General features: G+C 39.1%; 1 protein-coding gene across 1 annotated transcript; it reads left to right on the plus strand.

Annotated features, from left to right (window-relative positions):
• Positions 1-3,341: 3,341 nt before the first annotated feature.
• On the plus strand, positions 3,342-11,981 carry LOC110949589 (E3 ubiquitin-protein ligase RNF126). Its single transcript, XM_022191732.2, has 9 exons — positions 3,342-3,484; positions 6,627-6,685; positions 7,428-7,488; positions 8,224-8,456; positions 8,605-8,673; positions 8,766-8,835; positions 9,000-9,093; positions 10,626-10,741; positions 10,852-11,981. Exons 1-9 carry the CDS (start codon positions 3,410-3,412, stop codon positions 11,029-11,031), a joined length of 957 nt encoding a protein of 318 aa, XP_022047424.2. The 5' UTR covers positions 3,342-3,409; the 3' UTR covers positions 11,032-11,981.
• Positions 11,982-13,461: the final 1,480 nt, after the last annotated feature.

The raw sequence follows: 13,461 nt of genomic DNA on the forward strand, positions 1-13,461 counted from the left end.
CCATTAGCATTGCTGAAGCATGCCTGGCAGTCAAAGCAAATTGCACTGTAGCCCAGAAGTAAACACGGAGCTACGCTGAAAGAATAAAATGTGCAAAATAAAAAAAAAACTGCAGTGTAATGATCGAGACAGGTTGCCACAATCTAATGAAACATTAAAAGCAGACAAAGTCAAACTCAGCTGAAACATCTGCAGTGAGAAACCACAAACACCCCACTACAACACAGTTAGTTGAAGCCTGAATTGTTAATTGTGCACATATGTTCCTCTAGCAACATCTATATTTTGTTAGCTGCTCAGTGATGTAATCCCAAACACTTATGTACCAACGCTGTATCATGGGATTTTGTTCTGGAACACAGGAAGAGTGGAAAAACACTGCACAGAACAGAAGGGATACCTGCTGGGATCCAGATATGAGTATATGCATGGTTGTGGATGTGTCGGGTTTATTTTCTTAGAGGCAGCTTTGACCATCACTCTTGCTGTTTGTTCAGGGATCTTACAATGCGTGCATGCGTGTGTGTGTGTGTGTGTGTGTGTGTGTGTGTGTGTGTGTGTGTGTGTGTGTGTGTGTGTGTGTGTGTGTGTGTGTGTGTGTGTGTGTGTGTGTGTGTGCGCGCGCCTGATGCACAGGTCTTGTGACACACGGCCTCAGACAGAGTGTGTCTGGAGGGAGAGAGAGCCTTCGATGGGTGGGACTGAAAACAAGTGACGCATGACTAAGAGGCCCAGGAAGTTCCAGCAGGCGGCTGTTATTGCTGATTGTGTGGATGTGCGTGTCTGCGTGTGTGTGTGTTTGTGTGTGTATGCAAGTGTGATTCGGGGGCCCACAGGGACAGTGTGGGGCAATCCTGGCTGGAGTGTCTGGAAAAATTCTGTGGAGTGACAAAAGCAGCAGTGTCCCTTGCAGCATATCTGTCTGCTGCCTTGGCTCCAACACTTTATTGCTTTTTTAGAGTTTAATAGAATGAAACCAAAAAAGTAGGTCAAGAAAATGACAAACAATGTGTTAAATAAGTAGCTGACTTGAATGCATGTGCGTATATAAATATATATATGCACATGCATAAAGCTACTCTATTACAGTGGCAGCATATTTTCAAAACTTGCAGAGTGCAGTGTTTTAACCCTTATTGCAGCAAGGAAACATCGAATATAGTGGTTTGCCTACAGAACCCAGCATTTTTGGTGTAGATACCCTGGGGCCGGGGCGGCATGGCTCAGTGGGTAGAGTGGCCGTCTTGCAACCGAAGGGTTGCCGGTTCGATCCTGGCCCCGTCGTGCTCGAGGTGTCCCTGAGCAAGACACCTAACCCCGAATTGCTCCTGATGGGGTCATGGTTAGCGCCTTGCATGGCAGCTTCCACCATCAGTGTGTGAATGGGTGAATGTGATGTATCATGTAAAGGGCTTTGGGTACCTTGCAGGTATAGTAAAGCGCTATATAAATACAGACCATTTACCATTTTTAATTGACTAACCTAAAACTACATGAAATGGGAGGCCTCTCAGTCTGGCAAGTGTTGTTTTCTGCTGCTCACATGACCTCACTCTGACCCACAGTCACTCACTCCCCAGATTGCATTGCTACAATGAGCATTCGACTGCAATGGCTGTGACGCACTGGGTGCAGGGAGACAATGGCTTACCTCAGCCAGGCAGACATAGCAAACCTCGGTGCTATCAGACCCTCTCTAATCTCAGTCCATGGGACGGCAGTGTCTTTCCAGCTCCCACGTGTTCAGATCAGACACAACACCGACCTAAAAAGCACATTCGGACATAACTTGGTTAGATAGTGAGCTCTGTTGTACAGAAACATTCAGTCTTGTCATACTCAATCATAACATTATTTTGCATTTCAGTTTGCAAATTTTGCAAACTAGTTATAGTTTCTCTGACATTTTGCAGCTGGTTTAAAGAATACATAACAAAATAGATTTTTCTGCATGCATACATGCACACGTACACAACTAAAACCATCCAGTATTTTTCATGCAAAAACAATAAACCCATAAAATATCAGTGAAGCTGGTGGCATCCAGAGATACTATCCTGAAGACCATGAAACCAAATGTTTTTACATAAAAATCAGGCCAGAATGCCTGAGAGCCATGATTGGCTGACAAGCGGTCGGATGGGAACTCCTACTTACTCTCAACATGTCCTGCCAAGCACACAATATACTCCAGACATGAGTGGCATGTTTATAGCCAGCAGTCTGCAGCTAGAGTACTCACATTAAGGATACCTGTGAAAAAATATATAGCTGAAATTTTATTTGACAACTTGACAGGCCTGAAAACCAAATAAGATTTGTAATTTTGTCCTCTAGATACTGTAGCAAAGTGATTTCTGAAACCTTCGCTGCTGTCTCAGGGCCACCAGATAGGCGCCAGCGAGAATTTGGTAGTGTTCATGTAAAACAAGACACAATCTGAAAGGCAACTTCTTTACAGTTTTGTGTCTCAGGGTTGACACTCAATAAAATGCTTCCTGGAAAAACTGTCAGATGACCAAGGACAAAATACAAATCCACCATTAAAGAGATATGTTGTTCAAAAACAGATGCTGCACAACTTATGAACAATTCAAGTACGCCTGTTGGGCTCATAAGGTGGTTGACAGGAATCCAATGGAAAAGTAACATGTGTCAAAATAAATCAAAGTGTGATGCCAGATCGCAAAAACACATCTTTGGATGTCATGTGAGGAGGGGGAGCGAGGGGGTTGCTGTAAACCTGCAGGGAAAACACGAGTTCAGTGGAGACACAGTGTGGTGGTGCATGATACAGGTTTGTTGGGGGGGTTACATTAACCAGTCTTCTGTTACAGCTTTTGCTTTGGGATGTCATTATGGATTAGTGAAATACACAGCCGGATTCTGTAGCATATGACAATTTGACTGATTCCTATGAACAAAAAGAAAGGATACTTACTAGGGGTGTATTGTATCTTCAGTCACTGGCAACAATGTGAAATACAGTAACTCAACACTTGATACACAAAAGCACCACCATGTGGCAATATTTTGTAATACAGGTTTGTGGATATAGAATTTAGATATATGAATTATTTAGTTCTTTACTTTATTTTTGTGCTTGTGTGTGTTTTGTTGTTTGGATTCATATGTTTATATTGTATAGAATGCATTTATTGCTAAAAAAAATCTTTAGTAAAATTTCACATTCACTGAAATTTTGTTAAGATACATAAATGTGTAAATAATTTAATGAGGTCTATTTTGATATAATTTGTATTCATGAAGCGCATTTGGATATTGAACGTCTGTGATGTAATACATGTAAATCACATGGTCGTCGTATGTTCCAGTGGATTAACATTGTCCCTCTCGGTGCTCCGTAGTCCTTCCTCCTCCTCTCCGCCTGCCTGTTTAGTGACTAAAGATGGCGGAAGCTCCTCCATGGCCCAGCCGGTTCTTCTGTCACAGGTGCTCCGCAGAGATTAGTCCTCGGCTTCCCGTAAGTACCACAGACTGAAATTCTGGATATGGACAGGTGGACAACTAAACAAGACAGCAGCGTTGGTGCTTCTTCAGCAGATATCGTTGCAGCAGCGGCACAACTGTTAGTATGCTAACAGTTTCGGCTAGCTCCCGTTGGTCTTGCTAACGCCTCTCAGTTAGCTCGTTATCTAAACAGAGGATCTGTCAACATAGTAACTCTAACTGCGTAGTCAGTATACACGAGACACTGTTGCTTTGCGTACATATTGTGCAGTGACGTAAGGCGTAGTTGTTTGGTAATTATTTTGGGTTTTTTTCGTAACGTGTTAGCCCCATCATTAGCTGTATTGACTAACCGTTAGTATGCTGTAATCGCGTGTAGAAATCCATTTATTTCTCTCATTACTGAACGTTATTGTCACTAGTCTGTCTTGAGGCTGAGTAGACCAGATTGATAATCAATTATGTCAATGAACCCGCGACAACAATGCCACTGCGTCCTTATTCTTGCTTTGCCATTCAGTGAAACGCTTAAGTGGCATGTCTGTCACAAGCTAGAATGATCCGTCACAGGGCAGTAAATGTGCTCTTTACAATGTAAAACATTCGCCGTCTGTAGGTTGTTTCTGTAGATTGCTGGCAAAGACCTGTAGTCACATTAGCATGTCATGTAGCTGCTGCTTTTTTTTTGTATAGAATAGCCTTTTAGTATTCATTTGGAATTACATCTTTAAAAATATATAACAAAATAACATGTTGAAATCAGGATTTGGGTATAAAAACACAGCAAAACAAAATAACAGCAAATGCAACACCAAACAAACACAACGAATAGGAGTATGTATTGTATGTGGAAAGCAAAACAGACTTTGGAATATCTTGTTTTTCTTCAACATGCATTGTGACGTGAAAAAATATAGGAATATAGATCACTTGAATAACTCCACCTATAAAGGATTTATTATTTTAGAGTAACTGAGGAGATTCTGTAGGAGAGTGCATCTGCATTTGATTTATCTATGTGTTTGTTTTTGGACTCTTTCTTATATTGTGTGATACTGGCAAAGGTATCCAAGATGTTTTTTGCTTTTGGGTTTGCAGTCATCATACAGAGCTTTGCAGTTTTGAGTTTAAATAACCAAACAAATTAGTTGTGTTTCCTCGTGTAGTGACATTTTTCAAGATGCTGTAGACAGAGTTCCTGTTTTCGGTCAACACCGTCCTTTGTTTTGCCAAAACATTACCAAACAAGAAAAGCACTCAGAGAGTGCAGTATTCTGCCAAAGCTGCTTAGTCATTGTATATTTTTTGTGGGGTGAAATCTTGAAAAAAAAAATGAAGCAGAAATCACAGCATCATAGAATGTGTCCATTTTATAAAGATATACCCACAAACAAAATTACGTTGCACTGAGCACATGTGTGTGTGATGCATGTGCAGGCTATGGACGGATACCAAATTGTGTGACTTATTGTCTTACTGACAGTGACGCTGTGACGCTATCTCACAATGATACAAAAATCATAAAACAAATCCGTGGATCCAGACTACAAGCCGCATCACTGCCAAAATCTACTCACTTGGTCCTTGTGTCATTTCTGACCTGCCCTAAAAAATTTCCCACAAATCCATCAGTCTGTTTTTGAGTAATGTTGCGCACAGACAAACAGATGGAAGGACAAAGGTACACCGCGTTCCTTGGTGGACTAATGATTGATGTTGTGCTTCTTTTTGCTGGTAAACCTTTCTTTTTACTGTGCACATGTGGGACCTGGATGTCAACAAACTCAGTGTTTTGTAAATAAAATTTAAAAAAAAACAATCAGTAACCAAGAACCCTGAAATCTGAGTACATTATGCTGTATCAGAAAAACTTTTCTTGCAGATTGCTCAAAGAAAATGAGAAGTGAGTGTGAGTTCTTTTTATAACGAGCAACAGAAAAGCTATAATGTGGCTTATTTCACTTTGCACTTCCTGCGATGACACTACTGCATATGCATACATGGCAAGGCCGATGCTGAAACAATATATTGTGCAGCTGTAGTCGAAGGTGTTATATTCATGTAAGGCTACAAAGTTTAAGTCTGTTTTTGTGCTGTGCTCGAATGCTGTTCTGCTAAAAGATGTTTAGCATGAATAAAGAAATTTTTTTATTTAAATGTACTACCATGCATTCATACTTGAACTTTGGCCCATTAGATGGCGCCCTGAACACACAGGCCATGCATTCACACCATTTGACCAACCAGATGAAACTTTAATTTCACAGATTTTCCTTTTATCATGCAGGTCTATTACAAATGCATGCATTAGAATCTGAATGCAATCAATCAGCCAGACTGCATATTCATGTTCACACTTTGAAGAAAACACTGTTGTTTCTGAACCTTTCAGCCCACCTAAGGATTCACCGATTGGATTACATACATATGAACTGCACATCTGATAATGATGCAGCAGCTGCTTGAACAAGACAAGATAATGATTGATTCCAAACAGGAAATATTTGCAGTTTCACAGGAGGAAAAGGGACAGTGCAGAAATGTAGGATTTTTTTTAAATAACACCTATAAAAATCAACAAAAATATACTACTGATATTGTAAGGATTTTTTCTATATGCGGATAATGGATTCTTCTAAATGTGGGAAATGGCAACAATGCACAGGATTATTCAACATGTAGAAAATACTGATTTTGCACAGATTCTTATTGCATTTAGAAAATAATGATATTATACAATCTTCTTAATGTACCAAATGTCCATAATGCACAGGTTTGAATGCATTCATGTTGCATTCTCAACATTATCAGTAGATAGTGTTGAGGACAGGAAATGGTGCTTCTTCTGCTGACCTTCTTATCCAAGAGATTGACAAAGCACAAATCTGTAGTACCTTAATAAGAGACAATTTGGCGTTGCTTCTTTGCTCATGACCTTAGATCATCTTTTTCCTCTTTAGCTAGACAACCTTGTGTCAGTTCTCTGGACTGAAACAGTTTGTTTATTCAGCTGAGGCTATATTGCAAGTTTAATCAGCTAGTTACAGTTTACATTTGCCACACAGTGACACTCTAATGAGCGCTTTCTTTCTCTAATTTCACAGTGAAGATTGAATCTTATGTTTTGGTTCCTACTAATGTCTGTTTGGTTGCAGGAGTATACATGTCCAAGATGTGAGTCAGGGTTCATCGAGGAGCTGCTGGAAGAGAGGAGGTGTGTATAAAATGCATCATGTTTCCAGTTTACTTAATCAAAAGTAGTATTTTTCCCCAACATGCAACTATTATTTTGCATTTGTCACAGAATCAGTATCAAGAGATTTACATTATGCATTGACACATTTTCTGAAATAGTCTTCATGAAGTAAATTCTGCATTTTTGTTTGGGTTTTTTCCCCTTCATATGTTTGCCATTATTCATTGTAATGTTTCAATCACAGTAGCTAGCTTTTAGGATGGATAGAATCTGTTAAACCCAGCTGTACTCCTGCAGCTATAAAGAATAGCAATGCAGACTGACTTTGTGCCACTGTAGTAAAAATCTGTACGTGTCAGCTTTTAAACATACACATTTGATTTGAGTCTCAAATGCATTGCGGATGCATTGTTGCTCATACTAATAGATGCTACTTTAAAGTCATGTGTTGCAGAATGTTTTTCATTTGGAGTGACCTTCATAAAAACACTCAAGTTAACACTGGGTGCCATTCAACAGTACTTTCATTGACTTCAGTCTTTTTTAAGTCAGCTTGATATTGTATTTCTGACTTATTATGATATGATCATGATAATACAAAACTAAGGACACAGTTGCCTTTATTCCACATGTGAAATCAGAAAGTGGAGGAGTTCTGGCGAAGCAATAATAGAAAACCATGCTGTCATAAATTTTGAAAGCTATGACATGGTGATGAAGAACTTGATGTAACTTTGTCCACTCTTTGTCTCCTGTTTAGTACTGACAATGGCTCCATGTCTACCATCTCCAGTGGACCTCAGAACCAACAACCGTTTGAGGTTTGTAGCTCATTCTTTGCTTAGACTTTATCACTTAACCTTTCTCTGCCCCTGCACCACTCTGACTCTGTTACACATACTGTTGCATAATAGAGTCAGCCTTTCTTAAAACTGCTTCCACTGACGTTTGTGCTGATGTAGTGGAAGACACGGTTTAAGTTGTCATAGGTTTCCACTTCTGCTTTTGCAGATCCACTTTACGGTGGTATTCTATTGACTCACTGGGCTGTTTTTGCTTTGCCCAGTCAAATGAGTCATTTTTAACCTGATTTGTAGTTTGTGTAACGCTTGTGGGAACATTTTGATTGAAACACACCGGGGTTGTAATGATACTGTTTCCTCAGTAACCGAGGAAAGTTTGTATGTCAGCAGGTGTTTCACCCCTCAGCCTAGAGGCTTCTTTAGTGATGAGAACTCAGAAAGCCTCTTGGATGAGATGTGAAACGTCTCTAGAACCTAGGAGAGACGTGCGGTTGTTTTTTTTTTTACTGAAGCTCCTAAGATTACCATGACCTGGATGATTGAGAATATACACACAGAAATATGTCAGCGGGCAATCTGTTTTGTTTTTTTTCCATTGGAATGAAATTTGACCTGACAGTCAACACGGCTCTGGAATGTTCCAAGAGTGTTGTTTTTACTGTAAATAATTTGGGTTATATGGAGAAATCTTAATTGCTTTCTACTTTGCTGATTGTTTTTCAGTCGGTTTTCTTCGTTGTGTTTGTCTTCCAGAATGCAGACCAGCACTTGTTTACATTCCCTTCTGGCTATGGTCAGTTTGCCCTGGGTGTCTTTGATGACAGCTTCGACTTCGGGGCTGGACTGGGAACAGAGGACAACCGGGAGGCAGAGAATCGTCGGGAAAGGGAAACGGCAGCACGGCGATATGGTGCCAGGCAACCGAGAAGTCGTCATGGTTCAAGGCGGCAAGCAGGGCGGCATGAGGGAGTTCCAACTTTAGAGGGGTGAGAAGTGCAGTTACTGACTTGCTGACTTGTCTTCCATTCTTTTAATCATTCATCAAGTTTTCCCCTGAGATTTAATTATTAACGTAACAGCCCAAATGCTGCTCTCCCACAACTGTTTCATACCTTTTCCTGTTCTTTTTTGTAGAATAATTCAGCAGCTAGTGAATGGAATAATTGCACCTACAGCAATGCCAAATATTGGTGTTGGACCCTGGTGAGTATGTGGAGTGGAGCATTAAAAAATGAAACGTGAAATCCAAACAAAATGTGCTTAATTTGAACTAATGTTTCTTCTTTTTTTTAAAGGGGTGTTCTTCACTCAAATCCTATGGACTATGCTTGGGGCGCTAATGGATTAGATACTATTATAACACAGGTAAGACCATTTACAGTGTCAAAAAGGAACAATTTGAATTGTTATTATTGAACTAAAGAATGTAGATGTTGTGTAAGGAAGTCTGCACTACACACACACTAATGTGCATTCAGCATGTATTTTATTTAACTTCCTATCTAACAATTTTCTCCTCTAATGTGTAGTTATTAAACCAGTTTGAGAACACGGGACCGCCGCCTGCTGATAGGGATAAAATAAAAAGTCTTCCTACAGTACAAATTACAGATGAACATGTTGGTAAGTTAAATGATGATGATCACCACTGGTGTCATAAAATATTTTCTGGTCGGTTCCCTTCTGTTCTATCAGATAAACTGTATTGTTTTCAAAATTGAGCAGCAGTATAATTTTCTTGAAAATCGATAGTTACAAGGTCATATTTATTTGCAGTTTAACTGATGCAAGTATCATTTTCCTGACAAGCTGGCTTTGTGAGACTTCAGCTGTATGAGTTTATCAGTTTTGAACTCAAAAATGTTTAATTTGAGATGTCTTCCTTGATGCCTCTGGACTTGTTAATAGCTACTCTGGGTTTAACAGCAAGGACTATGATATTGCCGAAATATTGCTGGTGACTGATTTGAACTGTACTTGATTTCTCTTATTTGTAGATTAATCATCAACCACAGGAGATGCCTATAGTCTTACTGAAATCCCCATGTAACAATTCATTTAAAAAAAACTCTTATTTTTAAATAGTCAGGCATGTTTTGCATCATAAATTTCCACTTTATGGCATTTTAAAAACTCAACACACTTCTTATCACATCAGTTTTTTGGGAACTGGTTTGCCACTGTCATCTACACAACTAATGGAAAGTGACACCAGTAGCATAGCATCGAAGCATCTTTCTGAAAATAGCACTTTTGGTTTTCGCATCTGATTTTTAATTTTGGAGATTTCAAAGTCTGTTAACCTTCTGAACCCCAAGAAGTTTCTATGTGTTTGTGATGCTGTCACATTTTTGTACACATGTTTTTACTGAGTTATAACGTGTAATTATATCGACAGCATAATATATAATGTCCTGCACCTTGAAGCAGAACAGCAATAGACAGGAGTAGAGAGAGAGAGAGAGTTCAAAAATGTCTTTAGTGCCGTATGACACACGTACAAAGCCATAAATCATAAAAAATGACACAACCAAAGGTTGATTTTCTTTGTTTTCTTTGTTTTACAAAAATATCCCAAACCTGAAGTGCATATCCAAAACATATTTCCAAATACTGTTAACAATACTGGAGAAAAAAAGTGATTATTCATAGACATACATAGTATGCCCTGTAGATATTTTACTACTTAAATCTGTTCCTGTATATGTTTCCTTTCTGCTTCATGTGAACACAACACGCAGTTCAGCTCAGGCCAAATGTATAATCCCTGTTTTTGTCATGAGACTGTTGTTCGCAGCAGAGTGACCCATGGCTTTTGCTGAGGAGTGCAAAATTTTCAGTTTTTCACAGAATCCAGTTAGGACAAGTGGTTTATTTATTGGCATATTTTTAAATGAAACATTCAGAATACAGTTTTGAGTTAGATTTTCTGATAGAACTGCACATCACACATGATAAGCTCAAGCAGTTTTTGCATACTTTTGAAACACACTTGGGTTTTTGGGTTCAGACTGTTGAACTGTTAAACTGTGATTTTTTTTTTTAAATGTTTTTTTCCAGAGGTTATTAGTCGATTCTAATGCAGTGTCCCTTTTGGTTTAAAAAATACAGCTAAAACCAAGTTACATATCATGTTTAACATCACTTTTTTTCAGCTTCGGGACTGGAATGTCCAGTGTGTAAAGAAGATTACAGCGTGGGGGAAAATGTGAGGCAGCTTCCATGCAATCACATGTTCCACAATGATTGCATAGTCCCATGGCTGGAGCAGGTACTCGACACCATCTACACAATTCTCCTTCCACTTTCACAACATATTCATTGGTTGCTGTGTAAAACCTTGGGGTAGTGCCACTAAAACTGCTTCATATTTTTCTCCAGCATGACACTTGTCCAGTGTGCAGGAAGAGCTTGAGTGGACAGAACACAGCAACAAACCCTCCGGAACTATCAGGGATGAACTTTACCTCCTCTTCTTCCTCCTCTTCATCGTCTTCATCCTCCTCTACCCCCCAGTCCTCAAGTTCGACCAGCAATGAGAACTCCACTGATAACTCTTAGTAAGGACGACTGTCCTTCTCACCCTACGAGCTGATTATAGCTCCTAGGCTGCTGTACCTCAGAGCAGTGACCTCCATTCTCTCCCTGCAGAAGGGCAGAGAGCTGAGTGCATCTCGCCAGGAGCACTCACGCCTGATTCAGGGGTAAGTGATACATGAGGTTCATGTATTTGCTCCCACCTTCATCAGGAATCTGAACAAAGGACGGAGGCCTGGGGTGTAGCTTCTGTCAGGGAGGATGTGGAGAAGCATTGAAAGTTCAAGAGGCTCGATCTGCTTGAATCACTTCATACAAGAAGAGAAAATAACGGAATCCAAAGGTAGAAGATCGTGAACAACAAGACAGTTGCTGTTCTTTTTATTAATCTCTAGACTTGTATGGTTTAAGATGACACACTTCTGCCAATGAAGCAAAAAGAAATGTACAGTTATTCCTTTTTTTATAAGTAGTGTTCATATCTCACAGATAAGATGACGCAAAGTGCACTGTTGTGTGCTGGTGAAGTGTGCACTGAAGTTTCTTCATATTGTGGAAGAATACTACCTTTGATCCCTTTAACTCTCCAGATGAACTGACAATACTTCATTTAATTATTTTATTGTCGGCCTCCACTTGCGTTTTAAGATTACCTGACACCACACAGGTAAAACCGTTGGCACTTGAAATGATGCGCATAGTTGCAGTAACTTTTGTGTTTGAATAGTAATGTTGATAATGAAATTACATACATCAAGATTGAGTTACATTTTATCTGCAAGCCTAAAATGTGGATCGACTTTACACACAATACACTCGGAAACATTTCAATGCAGTTGTGCTTTTTAACTTCAAGATATCGTAAATATTTTGCCAGTTGAAAGCCTTGATTTGCAGTATGAACATGTACAAAAGGAATGAACTGATATGAAAATAAAGATATTTGGGTGCTACCACTCATTTCATGCAAGTCATTTTAAGCGTCTGTGTTTATAGTATTCTTTTAAAGGATAATTAAGGAGCAAAAATGGTCATAAAATCAAAAATTTTAGCGATGAGATTCTTGGGTAGCTGTAGAGCTGGTCTGAATTAGAATTAGATATATGTTGTAAAGTGCTTTGAGTGCCAGTAACGTGGAATAGCTCAATACACATGCAGACCATTTAAATGTATACTTCTTCACTCAGATAGTAGATAGAAGTGCAGTAAGACAATAAATAGAGAATTTATGAACAGTTGTTCAAATGCAAAAACACTATTATGATGAAATTCTTTTGGTAAACTGGGAAAGTTGTGTGTTGTTCTGCTCTGTGTTTCCTGGTCTAAATTACTTGTTTCTTTCATGACCCCTTGCACACTCTTAAAACCACCAGGCAGCAACCAGGGAACAATAACCCTATTAGCGAGCACTGCTGGACGTGCTTTCAATGCATAATAAGGTTTTGAGATCATTTTGTTCTTTCAAAGTGAGGCCCTGGTCCACAGGCATGCGGATAGTAAACAGAGTGTGTATTAAAAGAGTTACCGGTGTGCTTTCCTGCTTCATGTTATCAATGAACCAATAAATTCTGCTTCCTTTTATTGTTAGCAATATGGGCGTATTTCCTCCACATTGTATGGCTTCTCTCCTCAGGGATTCATTTTCAAAGGCCTTTAATCTGAGGGGATTGTTGTTACGGACAGAACATTGGTGTAGCTGCAAGACAAATTAATACATTTGACTTTACATTGTGAATTTGTTGATTCATATTCATTTTTTCTCACAACATCGTGGTTGATGTGAAATGTTTGTGCCTTGTAATGACATACCTGGGAGTATGGCAAACTCATTTAATGTTTGGTTTTTATAGGTTCAGCGGTACTGCAATTGCAATTCCATGTCTAGAGCTACCATTTAGCACTTTAAATTGTGAATATGTAGGTCTGAAAATTTTTCTGGTGTTAGAATTTGAATTTAGATTTTGTGATGCTGCAAAAAAAAGTCTTGTAACAGAGTGAGAACATAGGAAACAAAAACTAGTTAAAATGTTGGCAGCATTCTTTAATTTTAGAAAACCGTTACTATCATAGCACTTTGGGAATACCTGGGTAATAAACTTTAAATATACTCCACTGAATTGTAAATTTTAGTCTGGCTACTCAACACACTGTCTTTTGGCTCTAATACACTTTGCTATATCACTTTTTCTTTCACAAGTCTCTGTTTTAGTTACATATACTGTTAGCATTTCAGTTGTTCTCTCATATTCAAAGTCCAGCTGTGGTCTTTAGTTTGTATATATGGTCACATTGGCTTCTCTGCAAAAGAGTCGAGATGTTTGGTGTGCAGGGCGGGATGAGTTTCTTCTGTGTGGATTAGATTACTAAGAAAGGGTTTGCATCTTCTGATTTTGTCTCAGATTGCTAAAGACTGAGCCTACACTCTTATAAGCACCCAACATTTCAGTCCAGGAG

This window comes from Acanthochromis polyacanthus, chromosome 4 (genome assembly GCF_021347895.1).
Source record: "Acanthochromis polyacanthus isolate Apoly-LR-REF ecotype Palm Island chromosome 4, KAUST_Apoly_ChrSc, whole genome shotgun sequence".
Taxonomy (NCBI): domain Eukaryota; kingdom Metazoa; phylum Chordata; class Actinopteri; family Pomacentridae; genus Acanthochromis; species Acanthochromis polyacanthus.